At 40.4% G+C, this 15,667-nt stretch overlaps 1 protein-coding gene across 2 annotated transcripts in view; it reads left to right on the top strand.

Moving 5' to 3' along the window:
• The window catches only part of wnt5b (wingless-type MMTV integration site family, member 5b), an 84,161-nt gene that overhangs the window by 60,955 nt on the left and 7,539 nt on the right, over positions 1–15,667 (top strand). The window contains exons 3-5 of one of the 2 annotated variants that reach the window (XM_042402982.1): positions 10,217–10,380; positions 11,601–11,688; positions 12,241–12,400. In XM_042402982.1, coding sequence (XP_042258916.1) covers positions 10,265–10,380; positions 11,601–11,688; positions 12,241–12,400 — 364 coding nt within the window. In that variant the 5' untranslated portion in view covers positions 10,217–10,264. Of the gene's footprint in view, positions 1–10,204; positions 10,381–11,600; positions 11,689–12,240; positions 12,401–15,667 lie in introns of those variants that run through there. The other variant, XM_042402981.1, reaches the window with a different exon arrangement.

Below are 15,667 nucleotides of genomic sequence, written 5' to 3'. Positions count from 1 at the left end.
CAAAATAAGACACTGTCTTCTTCCCAACCTTCCTCAGCCTTATACTTTTCTCATGATTTGTGTCGGAGGATTATCTGTGACGATCTTTGGCATCTTGACTCTGATCCAATAGCTTTTCTCCATTGTTACTGCCAATCAGACCCTTAAATGGTGATAACTGTTTCAAGTCCTCTCCTTTCAGTGTCAGATCTCCTGCCAATATCAAACAGATATAGTCTTTTGGAGAGTGTTGAGTTCTTTTTGGGAACTGCCTTGAACTTCTTCTATTTTGTTTACTTCACACAGGTAGAAGACTAAAAACATAACTGGACTTTGGTGAAAATCAAACTGCAAGACCAGTGCTTAAGACAGAGACAAGTGTGAATAAAAAATATTTACAAGGCAATGGCATTTCTCGGACACTATAAGTGAAATATCTGTAATATTGAGTGAAATGCAAACTGCATCAAGACAAACTGCATTAAGACAAACTCATGACTCATGACTCATCAGTGACTGAATGTGCTGCACTCCCACATCAAAGATTTTTTAAATAAGCGAAGACATTTAAGTCCAATTTTAGGTATTAATGTCACATTGGTTGTGAGAAATTTCATCCTTTGAGTTTTCAGGTATTTCTCACTGCTTCTCAGGGCCAGCAAGAGATCAACTTTGAGAAGATGAAAGGATAACAAATAAATAAATTTGACTGGTATCTATAGCGGTAACTCTATAGTATTTGTATGTGTGGGATTTGGCAAAAGAAATGGACAGATATAGAGAGAAGAAGAGAAGAAGGAGAACTTTGTGCTGATAACCAACCTGTGAATAATTCATCCTTGAGAAAATACATTATTTGTGTCTGAATTAAACATCACAACTCTGCATTTATGACAGAGAGACAGAGAGAGAGAAAGAGAGAGAGCAAAGGAAGGAAAGAAGGGAGGATGGGATGAAAAAAAGATGGATTAAGGAACATGAAGACACTGGTAAAGATTAAAAGTCAACATGCACGCACAAGCAATTAACTGAATTTAACAAAACCACCAATGTTGGGATATATTGTGAAGAAGAATCTTCATGCTTTTACACCTTTGTGTGCACCAGTGTGTCTGTGTGTGTGTGTTTTCTGACCTGACACAGTACAAGGCTTCCTGGGGATTTATAGGCCGGATGAATCAATTCAGAGACGAGCAGTAAATCAGGCCAGACCAGCCGAGACTTGCACCACTTCATCCCCTGATGAACGTGTGAAAGTTGCTCTGATCTACATTGTAGGTGTGTGTGTGTCTCTCTCTTAGTTTAAGTTTGTAGTTGCAGATTTTTTACTATCTCTTTTCTAATATAATATGATTGCAGTTTTACAATGTGTGTGTGTGTGTATGTAAAGAGTCAGGCAGGGAGCAAAAATGTGTGTGGGTTTGTGTCTGTGAGAATGCACATGCCTCTCTTTATGCTTGTAAATCTGTTTGTGCATGTTTGAGCATGTGTTTGTGTGTATTACTGTAATTTCTCCAGGGAAGGGATCAGGAGACCAGTGTAGTTTGACCATCGGAGCTCCAGGGCACCAGGGGGGAAATCAGGGGATCTGGCCCAGCCTTGGTGACTTATCCCTGGGCTTCCTGATCAGGGATTCAGCCTCTTCCAGGGTTCCAGTCCAGTGCCAAACGAGGCCAGCCATACTGTAGCTATCTCATTTGCACTGAGGTCTGGGCTGATTTAGTAGTTTAGACTCCCACTATACTTCTTCTTCAATATTTCAGGAAGCTAAAGCCAGTGTTGCACTGTGCATAACCTGCTGCAATTTACTAAAAGGTTAAAAACTCAGGGTTCATGCAGCAGCCAAACAAAATGAGATATTGTATCATGTGACTTTAAGTTGGGCACAATTGATAGCTTAGCTAGTGACATTCAGCCAAGAAACCATCACCATGAACTTAAACTTCAGTTTAGTAATATATCAATTTTGCTATATTTAATGTAGAGCCAAATATAAAGCTAACTTTTTAGTGGCTGTAAATGGCATTAGCTTAGCTCTGAAGCTTAGCTCGAATTCACTTCACTGCTAAAAAAACAGACTAAATGCAGGTCTGTAAAATAACATTTACCTTTTTTTTTACCATGTATTTGAAAGAGTGGTTGTGTGTAGTTTTGCTTTTACATTGTATTTTAAATGTTTTATGCAATAATGTGTTGCATTACCTATCACAATTTGTAAATCACAGATGCAAGCAATTTGTATGTAGTTTCAGTTTATAACACTGGTCTAACAATGGCTGTTTTTGTTTGTTTTTTTACCAAAAATGTAGTTACCTTTGAATTAAATCACCTGAAGTGGAAACGTGTTGTCTCCAGTACACAGCAACAATACATTTTATACAAGGAATATGAGTTAGTAGCTCTCAAATTACTTATACGCAACCTAGAGAAGTTTACAGTAAGATTTACTAAATAAAGACATACAGAAATGAACAAACGATAGACACTATGTAAAGGCAAGAGCTGGATAACTAACATACAGTATCTGTATATGCATATATCTACCAAGTACAGTTAAAAATACAACAATTAATGTGGCCAAATGGTGTAAAATGACACTAGAGATACTGTGGACTGTATGAACAAGTAGATGTATTACAAGTTGTATCATGGGGAGAACAAGGAGGAGTGAGAACGTGTTCACATCAACACAGTCAAGAGATAAGGAAGGGTGAAAACAGCTTTTCACCCTTCACCCGGTTGCACAGTTGGTGTGAGAGAAAGAGAGGGAGGGAGAGAAGAAGGAATAGATAGAGGGATGGATGGATAGAAACAGGAATGGCAATCTGACTTTCAGATTGACAGCAAGAAACAGAAAGGCGTGAGAGAAACTGAGAGGAAGGGAGAAAAAAGTGCTTCGTAGTGAAGTGCTAGAACAAAGCAGAGAGATGTGGAGAAACAGATGGCAATGCAGAGTGAGAGAAGTGTGAGAGAGACTGAGAGAAAGAGATGTAGAAAGACTGAGGTGGAGAAGTATAGAGAAGATATATTTAGAGAGAGAGGGAGAGAGAGGGAGAGAGAGAGAGAGAGTGAGTTTTAGCCTCCCAGCTAGAGGCATGACTCATCTTCTGCCAGCTGACAGAAGGATGGATGGAGGGAAGGAGGGAGGAGATGGACACAGTTGGGGAAAGAGAGATGGAAGGGTTGAAGGAGGGGAGGGGAGAGCATGCGTGTTTGTGAAGAAGACACAAAAATGAGAAGGGGTGGGGGTGGGGGGTGGGGGGGATGTGAGTGTGGAAGGAAGGGAGGATGATGGAGGAAAGAAGCAGTGAATAAAGGAGAATCGTACATGCAACCACGCATGTAGAAAGAAAAACACAAAGAGGCAGATATGAAGCCCAAGGCCTCTCCGAAGCCCCTCTCAGCTGCTTCCAAGTCCCACTACATTTCCCCCAGGGGTGTGTGTGTTTGTGTGTGTGTGTGTGTGTGTGTGTGTGTGTGTGTGTGTGTGTGTGTGTGTGTGTGTGTGTGTGTGTGTGTGTGTGTGTGTGTGTGTGTGTGCATCTGTGTGTATACGTGTGTTTTTGGAAGAGGAACAGAAATGGAGAAAGAGAGACAAAGAAAGTCTAAGAGAAAGAAAGAGAGACACGTATCTATGGCAGGTGGAATAGATAGATAGATAGATAGATAGATAGATAGATAGATAGATAGATAGATAGATAGATAGATAGATAGCTTATTCAGGCATTGCACAGGACAGTAAATATGCAGTAAATATACATATCAACACTAGAAGAGAGAAATATATACAATATATATACAAAAACAAATATATAAAGAATATACTAGAATATACTATAACTATAACAAAATATAAACATAGGATAACATACTATATTGTTGAAATTTTAAAGGTAGAGTAGGAGTATAAAGATGTGCAATTTCACTGTGAGCAAAGTTATTGAAGGAGCAAAACAGAGTGGAGTTTGGTTGAGACAGAAACTATAAAGCTGAGAGTTCTCTGTTGGTTAGTTAGTTGATCTTCCCATGTTGGTTGCGTCCTGTTTTTCATCATGTTTTTTCAAAAAAGAAAAACACCGCACACATTAAGTATTGGGGTAAGATAAGAGCTGAAAATGTGTTAGTCACTGTTACTGGATAATGTAATATGAGAAAGGTAAAACAAACAATGAGTTTGAATGTTTTTTTTACAGATGGTGTTTGACAGATAGAAACAAGTGTTAAAGGGGACATATCATGCACATTCTCAGGTCTATATTTTTATTATGGAGCTTTATTGTTATATCTTTGCGTGATTTACAGTTCAAAAAACCTTATTTATCTTAACTGACCCTCTACGCAGCCTCTGTCTGAAACAGGCCGTTTTAGCTCCTGTCTCTTTAAGAGTGGGCCCCCTTCCTGATGAGCCCACTCTGTTCTGATTGGTTAGTTTCTTGAAGCTGCCCCTCGGCAGACTTCTATCAGCTCCAGAGGCTACGTCAACAAACAAAAGTTCATCACTCGAAATATAAACTTCTGAAAAACATCTGTACATGTTCGAACTCGAATCCAATCCAAAATATGTGAGTGGACAACGCCAACAGCCTGTGAACAACCTTAGCAACAAAATACCACATAACAGACGGCCTTTTGTGGGCATGCACTAACGATGTGACATCATCAGGAGGAGGAAGTAGAGGTGACATTGCAAACAAAGCATTCAGCTGAAGCCCTGGCTTTTGACTTGAAGGAAGTATTTTTACATACGTTCACCTCAACAACATTAACAAGCCAACATCACAGCAGTATCAAAATAACAGGAAATCGCAAGAAACATGTTACGTCCCCTTTAATTACATACATGGAATTCTATAAGTACAGTATTGAACGATGTGTGCTGAAATATCCTCGAGAAAGACCCCAAATCACTGCAGGGGGGCTATAAGTGAACCTGACCTTTGACCCTCAGATGGAGGCAGCTCAGAGAAAAAAGGGAGGAAATGGTTGTGTCTCAAGCACAAGAAAGATGTTCAGGTTGCCAGTTGCTTGTCATGTGTTAGAGTAAAACTCTGTGGCTCATGCTGCAATCATGGCCTTGTTTACAACATGATATTTATGCCTTGTTAGTCATTTGAAGGCTTGGACATTTTAGGATTTGAATGCCCTAAAAACAGCTTTGGTCTGTAAAGTTGCGACAGAGACTGCATTTCCCTCCATGCATCTAGTCTAACCCCCTCTCTTTTATATTCCTCCTCTGCCTCCTCCGACATTCTGAGGATTTTTTTGTTTTTTTTTCAGCTAGGGGATGATCAATTTTCAAGTGACAGTCATTTCTAAAAATTGATATTTAGCATTTTGGCACCAGCACCTTCCAGGGGATCAGAGCCGACTAGATCAGCCGGCCGCAGCTGGTTTCCCTGCAGGAGAAAGCTGGCTGGTTCGCCCGCTGTAGTCTGGCACTGTAGGCAATAAAAAGCGAGGCTGCTGTTAATCCAGAGAGGAGCTGCCGAGTTTCTCAGGCATTGCTCCCTGTTGCATGGCTATTGCTCATATCCTCTAGGGACTAGTCCTCTCTCGCTCTCTATCCCTCTCTCTGTCTGTCTCTCTCTCTCTCTCTCTCTGTATCCATTACTTGGACACTCCCTCTCTCTTTCACTCTCTCTGTTTTACCCTCCTACCTCTTTCTTTCTTTCTTTAGCTCACTTGGTCCAAGTTTTTCTCCATGCCCTCACCCCTCCCTGTCTCATTTTACCCGCTTTCTTTGGCTGCAGTCTGTACTATGGCTGAACTGCTCCTCCTTGTGTTTCAATCGGTACATCACAAGTCGCCAGTAAATCCTGCCGAGCAGTTTGGCTGCTCCAGACCAGTATTTCTGCAGCTCTGGGTCATGTCCCAGAATAAGTTGCTGGCCTGTTTCTCTTTAGTTCCCACATGAGGAGACAATCAGTATGTTTTAATTAGCCAAAATCCCAGTAGGAGAAACCTATTTATTTCAATTTAGCACAGATGTCTCAACCAAAATTCACATCCTTTTTCTCTTGTAATGGAAAAACATCAGCAAGAATTTTAATGAGTCCTCTCTCTAACCTTTACCCTTTTGTAAACATTAGGGGCCACACACATGAAAAGAAGAGACAGAGCTGAATTTCTGCAGTTTCTAGCAACATCTATAAAGCGCAGACTGTACAGTAAGGCAACAGTAGGGGGTGATGTAATGTCATTTACAGATTGTGCATTTTAACAACAGGGCCGCAGCTGATTGCTCTGTCATTATGCCGAGTCACTGCTGTGTCCCGGCCTTTCATTATGCCGAATATTTCAGCTGTTACAATAACATACAGAGACAGGCTGAACATACTTGAAGTGTGATACAAGATACAAGGACATTCTGCATGCTGAGCCACAATGTTTGTTAGCTGTATGGGATCCTTATTATGTTTTGTTAAGATCCAATGTCAGTTTGCAAAGCTGTCATATGGGTTCTGGTTTCTTAAAGGACACATTCAAGTCTAACCTAAAACAATAGTCAGGTGCCCAAATGAACATTGACACATGTTTTTTTTGTTTTTTGTCTGGTTTTTTGTTTTGTTTGTTTGTTTGTTTTGCCATAATCATTCCTCCTGCTCATACTAGCTATTAAGAGATCCCATAATGCACTCTCAGAATAAGTAATGGGGGACAAATTTCATAGTCCTTCTTCTGTGCAAATGTTGTCTTCACTGTAATGCAAACAATGCTGATTTGATGGGCAATGATCTGTCAAAAGTACGAATCAACTTTGATGACATATTGATGTCAGTTGTCAGGATGGCCGAGTGATGTATGTAATGTAAGTGATGGGGGGCAAAATCCACAGTCCTCCTTCTGTGCAAAAATGTATTTAAAAGTTTATTTGAAGCTAATATGAAGCTTCAGCCGTCCAAATGAGTCAAATCAAGTTCATATCATTCAAAGTGCCAAATACCTTTTTTTTGTTACAATCCTTAAAAACACTGTCCATCGAGACACAAAGAGGGACATTTTTCACTGAAAGGACTGTAACTGCTGTAACTGTGGAAGATACAGTATATCCACTCTGACCAACTCAGATGGCTGAAGCCTCATATTACCTTCAGATAAACTTTTAAATACATTTTTTCTCAAAACAAGGATTGTGGATTTTGTCCCCCATCACTTATATTGTAAGTGCATTATGAAGGGATGTCTTGATGGTCAGTATGAGCAGGAGGAATGATTGCAGCAAGAAAACCCTGTTTCAATGTTCATTTAGGATTTGCATTTTTTTGGGGCACAAAATTGATGTCTGCTGGGTCCAAATGGTCTGGTATAAGTTCCTCATTTTGGTCAACTTAAGTCAATTAAAAAAGTACCTTAAAAGGGCTTTACAATCTGCACAGCAGTCTCTACCTCAGGTTAACAATATGCAGAAACAGACTGACAATATTCAATCCCATTTTAAATTTTCTGTTTAAATTGATCAATAAACCACTACAAACCTGCCTGATAACCATATTTGTTCTGTGTAAAGCAGCAGCAGAAATACTGTATAATAAGTCATAAGAAAGTACTTTTTCTAAAAATCAAAATATGCCCAAAGTAGATTCTGGATGAGTTCATGTTGAGAGAAGTCAATGTTAATGTTTCACCAGATGAAGGCGCTGTTGTCATAGTAACTTCCTGATCACATCAGGCTGACACAAACCACACAAGGTGCATCACTTTCTTTATATGGAGAGAGCTGTGGAAAAAGAGATGATTTAATTCAGTCTCAGGGTTCCTTGCTAACTGAACCAGTTTTGTTTTTTGTGTTGCAACATATTGTTGCCTAATTACGTTTCCCAAAATGTTTCTCATTGTTTCATTGCTTATTCAACCTGAATTTGACCCAAAACTAGCCCACACACACACACACACACTGCAGAATATCAATCAGATGTATATTGAAGGCAGCCAGTTAGATCACTTCACAGAGCTCCGTGTGTGTGTGTGTGTGTGTGTGTGTGTGTGCGTGTGTGCGGTGTGGTGTGGGGAAGTTTAGGGCCCCCGGGAGATGAAAGGTGTGCGACCTCTGCTTAACATTGCTGCGGGTCTATTATCATGCAGAGACGAGTGACATCCGACTCTGTGCTGCTGAGAAACACCTCTTGTTAGAAATCCTATAGTGAAGTGAAGGATGAAGATGAATCACAACACATCACCTCATATGAGAATATTGATTAGAAATTTTTAAAAATATCATATATTATACACTCAAATTAGCCTTTTAGAGTGACGTTAAACCCTTAATTTCCTCTCAGCTGCTCATTCAAATTTTAAGCAAATCGATCTTAAAACCTACAACATATTTTCCCTTGACTGTGTTTTTACGCAGGCAAAATATGGATGAATGAAAATCAAAATGCGTTATTGTCGTAATATTGTCATAATGTTCCTACAGTCATTGCTATGTGAGTTTGGGGCCCTTTGGTACTTTATTCTATGACTTTATTCTGTTATTGGTGTAAAATAGGCTAAACTAAAACTAATTACCGTCTAGGAAGCTTTTTTTAATGAATGTTTTAAAGACTAGGAGACTGGGGGGCCCTGGTCTAATCTTCCCTTTGCGCACCTTTGGTTGTGGACGCACTCTTTTGAGAAGCACTGAGTCAGATCAAAGAGTCTGTTCCTCTGCAGGTTCACCGCCCACCGACCCGGCTTCAGTTTGTCTTTGACCGGGTTATGAATTGGGGTAGAGCTCGCTTCAACACGCCTTTTCTTTACTTTCATGACTTTTCAGGACTCCTGACCGTCTATGTGTCCGTGCGTAAATGTGTGTGTGTGTGTGTGTGTGTGTGGGAGGGGGGTGTTGGGGGGGTTGCCCTTTATTTTCGCAGACCAAAGGAGAGGGGATTATGTGTTTTTGAAGCGCTCACCTTTTATTCAAACAAATTATTCACTTCAGCTAATAGAAGGAATTTGACGCACGTGAACTTTGATTGAGGTTTTCCAAAAACGCTCAACCCCCACCCCAGCTCGTGCTTGTAATTCTCCCGTCTCTCTGTTTTGGGGATACACATAGTCCAGACTAATTCTTCTAGTGCGTTTTATTTTATCTTTAGCACTGTGTCCTGTCCACGTGTTACCCCCTTTAACCTGAACAGATTAGTTCCAAGTTGTTTGACGCTAAAAATTATTACCAGACTGTAACTTTATATGGATTCACATAATTATGATTCAGGTTTTAAATGTTAGTACACTGCCTCATCTTATAGGGTCTCTGTATGGACAATTTATTGATCACTGACTAGAGATAGAAGAGATGCCTCTTCAGAAAAACACTTATAGGAAGTCATCAGGGGAATCGATCACCAAAACCAAAAAACAGAGTCATACGTCCTGAATATTTTTCCATGATCATAACTGACTTTGTCCATTTCCAAACCCTTTGGACGCAAGGTCACCAGCATCACAGGTGCTCCCGGTCTTGGCTCAGCGTTGACTGTGTCCAAAGCCCATGTGGTGTTCTACTCTGCGCACGCGCACAAACACGGGCGCGCGCAATGTATGGCCGTAAAACAGGGAGGGAGAGAGGGCAGAGGGTTTCTGAGGTGAAGTGGGGGTGAGAAGAGGAGGAGTGTAGTAGAGAAAGGGAGAGGGAGATGTGGAGTGGCCGCGAGGGGACAGGAAGGGAAAGGAACAGTCGCTTTGCTGCTCAATTAGCGTTTTAATCTCCTTGTTAATCTTTCCCCGGGACAACAACGGATCGCACGTTTCACATTGTTGCTTTGTTTTATTTGTTTCTTTTTTTAGCGACAGAGAAGTCGCTCCTGTTTCGCTTCTCCCTTCATGTCTAAGTGCGTAAAAGCCAGCTGATACCAAACCATTTTACGCACGACCTGGGATTGGACTTTAACTGGATTCATATATTTTACAAGCAGGCTTTGACCTTTTGGAAACATGCTGCTCTAATTTCAGATCCACTAATACCGACCAGGGCTCTGCTTGTATTTTCTCATCCTTAGTGAAACTTTCTGAGGATTACCAAGTTGCCCTTCTATGGTTGACTTTTTAAGGCTTTTATGGCAGTTTTGTAAACACCAGAAACTGGTTTGGGGGGAGAGGAAAGACTGCGGACTGATAATATAGATTAATAACAAGTGTGGAAAACAGAAGACATACGTGAATCGGATTCGGACCCACTGCAGGGTTTGCGTCCTGACCCAAAGATCCAGCAGGACCGAGCAGGACGCCTCCTTACTTTCTGCCCATGTCTCAACAGCAGAGCACTTTCCCCAGGACCGGCTGTGTGGCGGTGACGCGGCGGACCATGGACAACAGGCCTATCCGGAGAAGGCGAACCGGTGCCGTCCGACATCTGCTGCTGGCAGCCGCCTTCCTCGCCTGCAGCTCCCAACTGCTGGTGGTGGATGCCAATTCATGGTGGTGAGTAACTGATCACTGGCATTGCATTGATTGTGTTAAAAGATAGGCTCAGCGTTGTGATTTCGAATAAAACGTGGATGAACTCTGGCCTCCATTCGGTGATCATTAGCAGCACAGATAAATCAGATTCTCAGAGGACTTTTTTGAGTTAGTTAAAAACTTACACAAACTTCTTATCATATAAGATTTTGCCCTATAGTCGAGTTTCATTGTGAATTTGCACCGGCTTTAAAATGCGCGCATATGAGATTTTACGCACGACTTATGGTTCACATTCTCACCATAACTCCTCATCTTTTTTGCCTTTAGACTACTAATAAGACGACAAATGGAAAATTGTGAGCTATAGATGTCACTCTGTGTTGCCTCTTGAGTCTGTGTGTGTGTTTTGGGGGGTAGTTTTGCATCATGCCGCGATCCAGTCGTGTGGTGGAGCGCTAACAGCGACTAGAACAAATGTGAAGGCTCTGTCACAATATTTACCCTGCTGAGCCCCAAATGGCCCGCACAGCAGCCTGCTGCCCATAGGACCTTCAATCAGCCACACTTGTTCTTGACTTACAGAACAACTAATGCTATTCAGCTAGCTTTGTGATAATGTAGTGGAGGGTGTGTGCAGGTCAGTTTGGATGTTTGAGGACGTCACCATCCTGTCAGTTTATGTAGAATCAGAGTAGGATTTAAGTTTGTAGGATAAAGTGTCCATTCACAAGATTACAGTGCATCAAAATGTGCCCCTCAGCAGTAAACTTAATCATACAAATGCACCTTTACTGCCAAAATAGTGCCATATTTTCATGACTGTGTTATATCTAGGAAGCACAGAACTGAATTCCTTTGTAGCTCTCTGGATAAGAAAGATATTCACACAATTTGATTTCTGTTTCTTCAGAGAGACTTTAAATGACTTATCCTAGTCACAAGGAGTTAACAGATAAGTGAGATTATCTGTTACACAGTATTTTCTGTGTTTTGGAAAAGTTGTTGCTTCTGTCATTTCCTTTTAAGGCAAACATGATTCTGAGTGTTCAATTTGTTGTTTTTGTTGGACAAAAGGTAACATGAGGTGAGTGCTTGCAGACATGTACACCAGGAGAGTTTATTTATCTACAGTTTATAGGTCAGTTTCACAAATAAAACGTGTGTTTGAACTTTGTCCTCCCTTAACAGGTTCATTTTATTAGCTTAAATTTAGACTTTATATGGCTTCTGTCTCACAGGTCACTAGCACTCACCCCGATCCAGCGGCCAGAGATGTACATCATTGGGGCTCAGCCTCTCTGCAGTCAGCTGTCTGGTCTCTCTCAAGTAAGTTCCTGACTGTGGGAAATACTGCCAGCTTTAGACTTCTACTTACAGTTAAATATAGTTTCAAAGATTAAATAAATCACACACAAGACTCTGGCTAAATCATGTTAGCAATGCTAGAACACAAAAGTTCATTTTAGCGTGACAGCATACAGGGCCTAAAGTTCTCAGACAGCATGCCTGATTTCAGGCATAGAGCAGTTTTAGATTTATATAATACTTAATTCAATACGTTGTAAATATTTCCTCCTGGACAACTTTTCAAGCTCACAAATCTTTTCTTACTTTAAATCCTGAGCATAGCCTGTCATCTTGAGACTCTACAACATCATCACATTCATTGATTATGGAGAAGCCCCTTAGTTTAACCTGTTACATCACAATATAAAGGTTTCTCCCTCTAGTTTCCAGCACACCTAGTTCTGTCCCTGCTTCTGATTCTGAGAAAATGATGAAACAACAGGAGAATTTCCCCACAGGGACCAATAAAGAATCAAACCATTAACCTACTAATCTCTGATAATCTCTCCTGCACTGCCCTGCGATCCACAGGGACAGAGGAAGCTGTGCCAGCTGTACCAGGACCACATGATTTACATCGGAGACGGAGCCAAGACTGGCATCAAGGAGTGCCAGTACCAGTTCAGACATAGGAGGTGGAACTGCAGCACCGTGGACAACACATCAGTGTTTGGACGGGTCATGCAGATCGGTGAGTTTGCTGTTCAATGAGAGCTGAGAGACCAGAAACGGCATCAGAAAAGATTGTTGTTGCTGTTTTTTTTTCTTCTCTTGAAAGATATGTCAATCAAATTGAGAGCTATGGCAAATTCTAACCTGTATGTCAATATAGCAAATACTTTAGTTGTAAGACTGCAAAAGCAAAAAATACTGATTTAATCAATTATGCATCAGCCCAGAAATTAATGTTAACCCCAATCAAAGCACAAATACATAATAATGAAGGCAAATGTCAATGATAACAGTGTGATCAGCTGTTTTAATCATAAAGTCGTATGAGAGAGAACATAGGTCCACCCTGATGAGCAGTCTATCTATTAAACTGCCGTCATGGTGGCAGTAATGCAGCAATAAAACGTGTTTATCAGTGGAATAAAAGGGTCAGTGTAAACACAGCCAGTGTTTTGATGGCTCATATAGATCAGGGTGTGGACGGTTTGACAGGGCAACAGAGGTCATTTGAGGTCAGTCAAATGACAGGCAGGAATAATAAAACACTGTAAAGTATATAATTGTTTTGACAGGAATGTTTAATAGTTGAACAGTGGCAGAAGTACTGAAATTGAATGAATTAGAGTGTGGTGAGTTGGTAGAGACACAACTGATCTGGTGAATAGACAGATCTGACAATAGCGGACATCATGATAAGATATGAGAACAAAAAGTTACTCTAAGAAAGTCAGTCAGTCTGACAGTGATAACGCCAAGGCCATGTCACTATAAAGATTACTAATGAAAATTATAGATGTGAACAGTATTGTTCTATCTAGATTTAACACTTCAACTAGTCTAGTTTGCATGATCTACCTGGTAAAAAACACAAACAGGATGCACAACAGGGACTTTTAGTTCCAAGCGTAGTTCCTGAGATTAGTTCCTCTGGTTCCAAAGCTACCTGAAACTTTTGGTGGAAAAGGGGCTTTAGTAGCCACAGCCATACTAAAAGTGCTGTTTAGTTCAGTGGTGTAATGTACATTTTGTGATTGACAGTGTGAAGTGTGTTATAGTATTGCTGTGGTACTTACCTCTGAGGTATTGTAGTTCTGGTCTTTTAGGTCTATCATCATAATATTACTGTAATAGACTCTGAGGCTTTATCTGCCTTATTATATCCGATAGCATCACTTTTATATTCAGGTCTAATGTGGCAGTAATCTTGCAGTTTTTGTGATGTAGCTACTCAATACAAACTTTATAGACTTCTTATTGTAGGATACATACTTCACAGTATTTATATTTAATCAGCTTTATAACATCCATAGAATTAATCTTTTATTCCCAATTTGGACTGAATATTTTTCATTATTAATTGCATGTTCAAAACAACTTAAATTTTGAATATAATGTTTAATTTTGTCACTGATGTGATTGTTAATGGAAACTGCAGTGAGCATTTGCTCAAAACATGAATCCACTCCTCTTGTCTTTCCAGCTTTTACGCACGCGCAAAGACGCGGAAGGTGGTCGAGTTAAAACGAGGACAGAAACAAGTCAGAGAGACACTTATGAACACGCATACAAATTAGGACCGAAACACGTGTCATGTAGGCTATTTTAGTTATTTTAATAAATGTCCGCCGGTGGCTCGGATCCTGTATCAGTATCATATGCGTCTAATTCCCAGCAGGCGATGTGGGAAACTTCTCATCAACAAGTAAGTGTCAAATCCGCTGCGGGCAGCCAGACGAGGTGTAAGCTACTCTTTCTCTGTCTCCGTCCCTCTCTGCCTGTCTCTCTATTGACAGTCAGTCTATCTCCAGGTTTATATGGAGGTGTTAGTCGGTCCATTGTCCTGCGGCTCCTCTTTTGAAATGCGCTGATGAGCTGACACCGAGCCGGCAAATCCGGACCTGCTATTTGAAGTCTGCGCTCCGCCGTCTCATAAACCACTCGCCCTCTCTCTCCCTCTCTCTCTGTGTCTCTGTCTCTTTATCCTGCTGCTGCATAATATGTACGACCATCCTGACTGCTCCTAAAACCGGGGATGAATAGCTCACACGCCTCAGACTTGTATGCATACCTGCCTGTCTGGCTAGCTGGTGTTGATTCCAGACTACAGCGACCCTATAATATATTATGGAGTGATACTACAGGCTACATATAACACAGAAAAACACCTAAACTACCTGTAGAGTAGTAGCACATTAAAAAAACGAGGTTAAAGTCGTCACATACAATCAACTAACAAACAAACTTGCATTAATTGGAATACTATAGCCTTCTTATAGAAGATATAAATACCAGTAGACTTTAAATATGATAACATAACATTAAAATCACAATTAATAACAATGGACACACTGTAATCTTCTGAAAAAAGAGGTCTATTATAGTATTAGAAATGCATTAGAGAATGCATTATATACCATAAGAAACACATATGATGGATTAAGGGGCTTTATTAAAGGAAGTTTTCACATAGAAGGATATATCACTCATTTGTTTTCTCTTCAAATCGTCATCCAAAAATGATCACAAAAGGATAAAGCTCTATAACCAAAAGTACCGTTAAGTATAATCCATTAAACTCAGTATTGAGTCTTGTATGAGGAAATGTTGAGTTGATTTCTCAACAACAATGAAATCAGGCTTGTGGCATATTTTAAACAAAGAAAACCGATCGTAAGTCAAACGCTGAAATTAAAACTCTACACTCTTGCAGCCTCAACCAGAAGTACCACAAGGCTCTTTGCTGCTGTTCACATGCAAATTGTGGAGTTTCAGAGCACTTAACCTCCTACAGTACCTGTCAGGCAGTTTTCTTTGTGCTTTTTCCTCTTCCTTGTGTGTTGACATGGTTTGTGTATTAATGCAGCGAATAGGACATGCAAGCTGTGTTGTGTATTCCACGGTGTTAGATGGTGTTAGATGGTGTTAGAGTGAATAGAAATCATTAATACGGACTTGTCTGTTGAATGAAATGCATCCAGGCAACTAGTAAGAGTAACTCCATAAGTTCAGGAAACTGGTACTATGAGCTGATCACAGGTCAACTAAAAACCTTTATGGCAAAATATTGGATATATTCCTCTGATAAGTGACCATGCAGCTGCTTTCAGATGGCGGCACAGTGCAGTGAGTCAGCATCAGAGTCTGAAGATGAAGTTTATCTACTGACATTGGCCCACCTCCTCCTCCAGTGTTAATAAATATGATATAGTTACCCTCATTACTTTTACTCATCTCTAATGACATCTACCCATGCAGATAGTTTTGATTTAATTTGTCCAGATTTTGA

This window comes from Thunnus maccoyii, chromosome 23, assembly GCF_910596095.1.
Source record: "Thunnus maccoyii chromosome 23, fThuMac1.1, whole genome shotgun sequence".
In the NCBI taxonomy this organism is placed as follows: Eukaryota; Metazoa; Chordata; class Actinopteri; order Scombriformes; family Scombridae; genus Thunnus; species Thunnus maccoyii.
The sequence above is the reverse complement of the archived record's forward strand: the minus strand, read 5'-3'. Positions and strand labels throughout refer to the sequence as shown.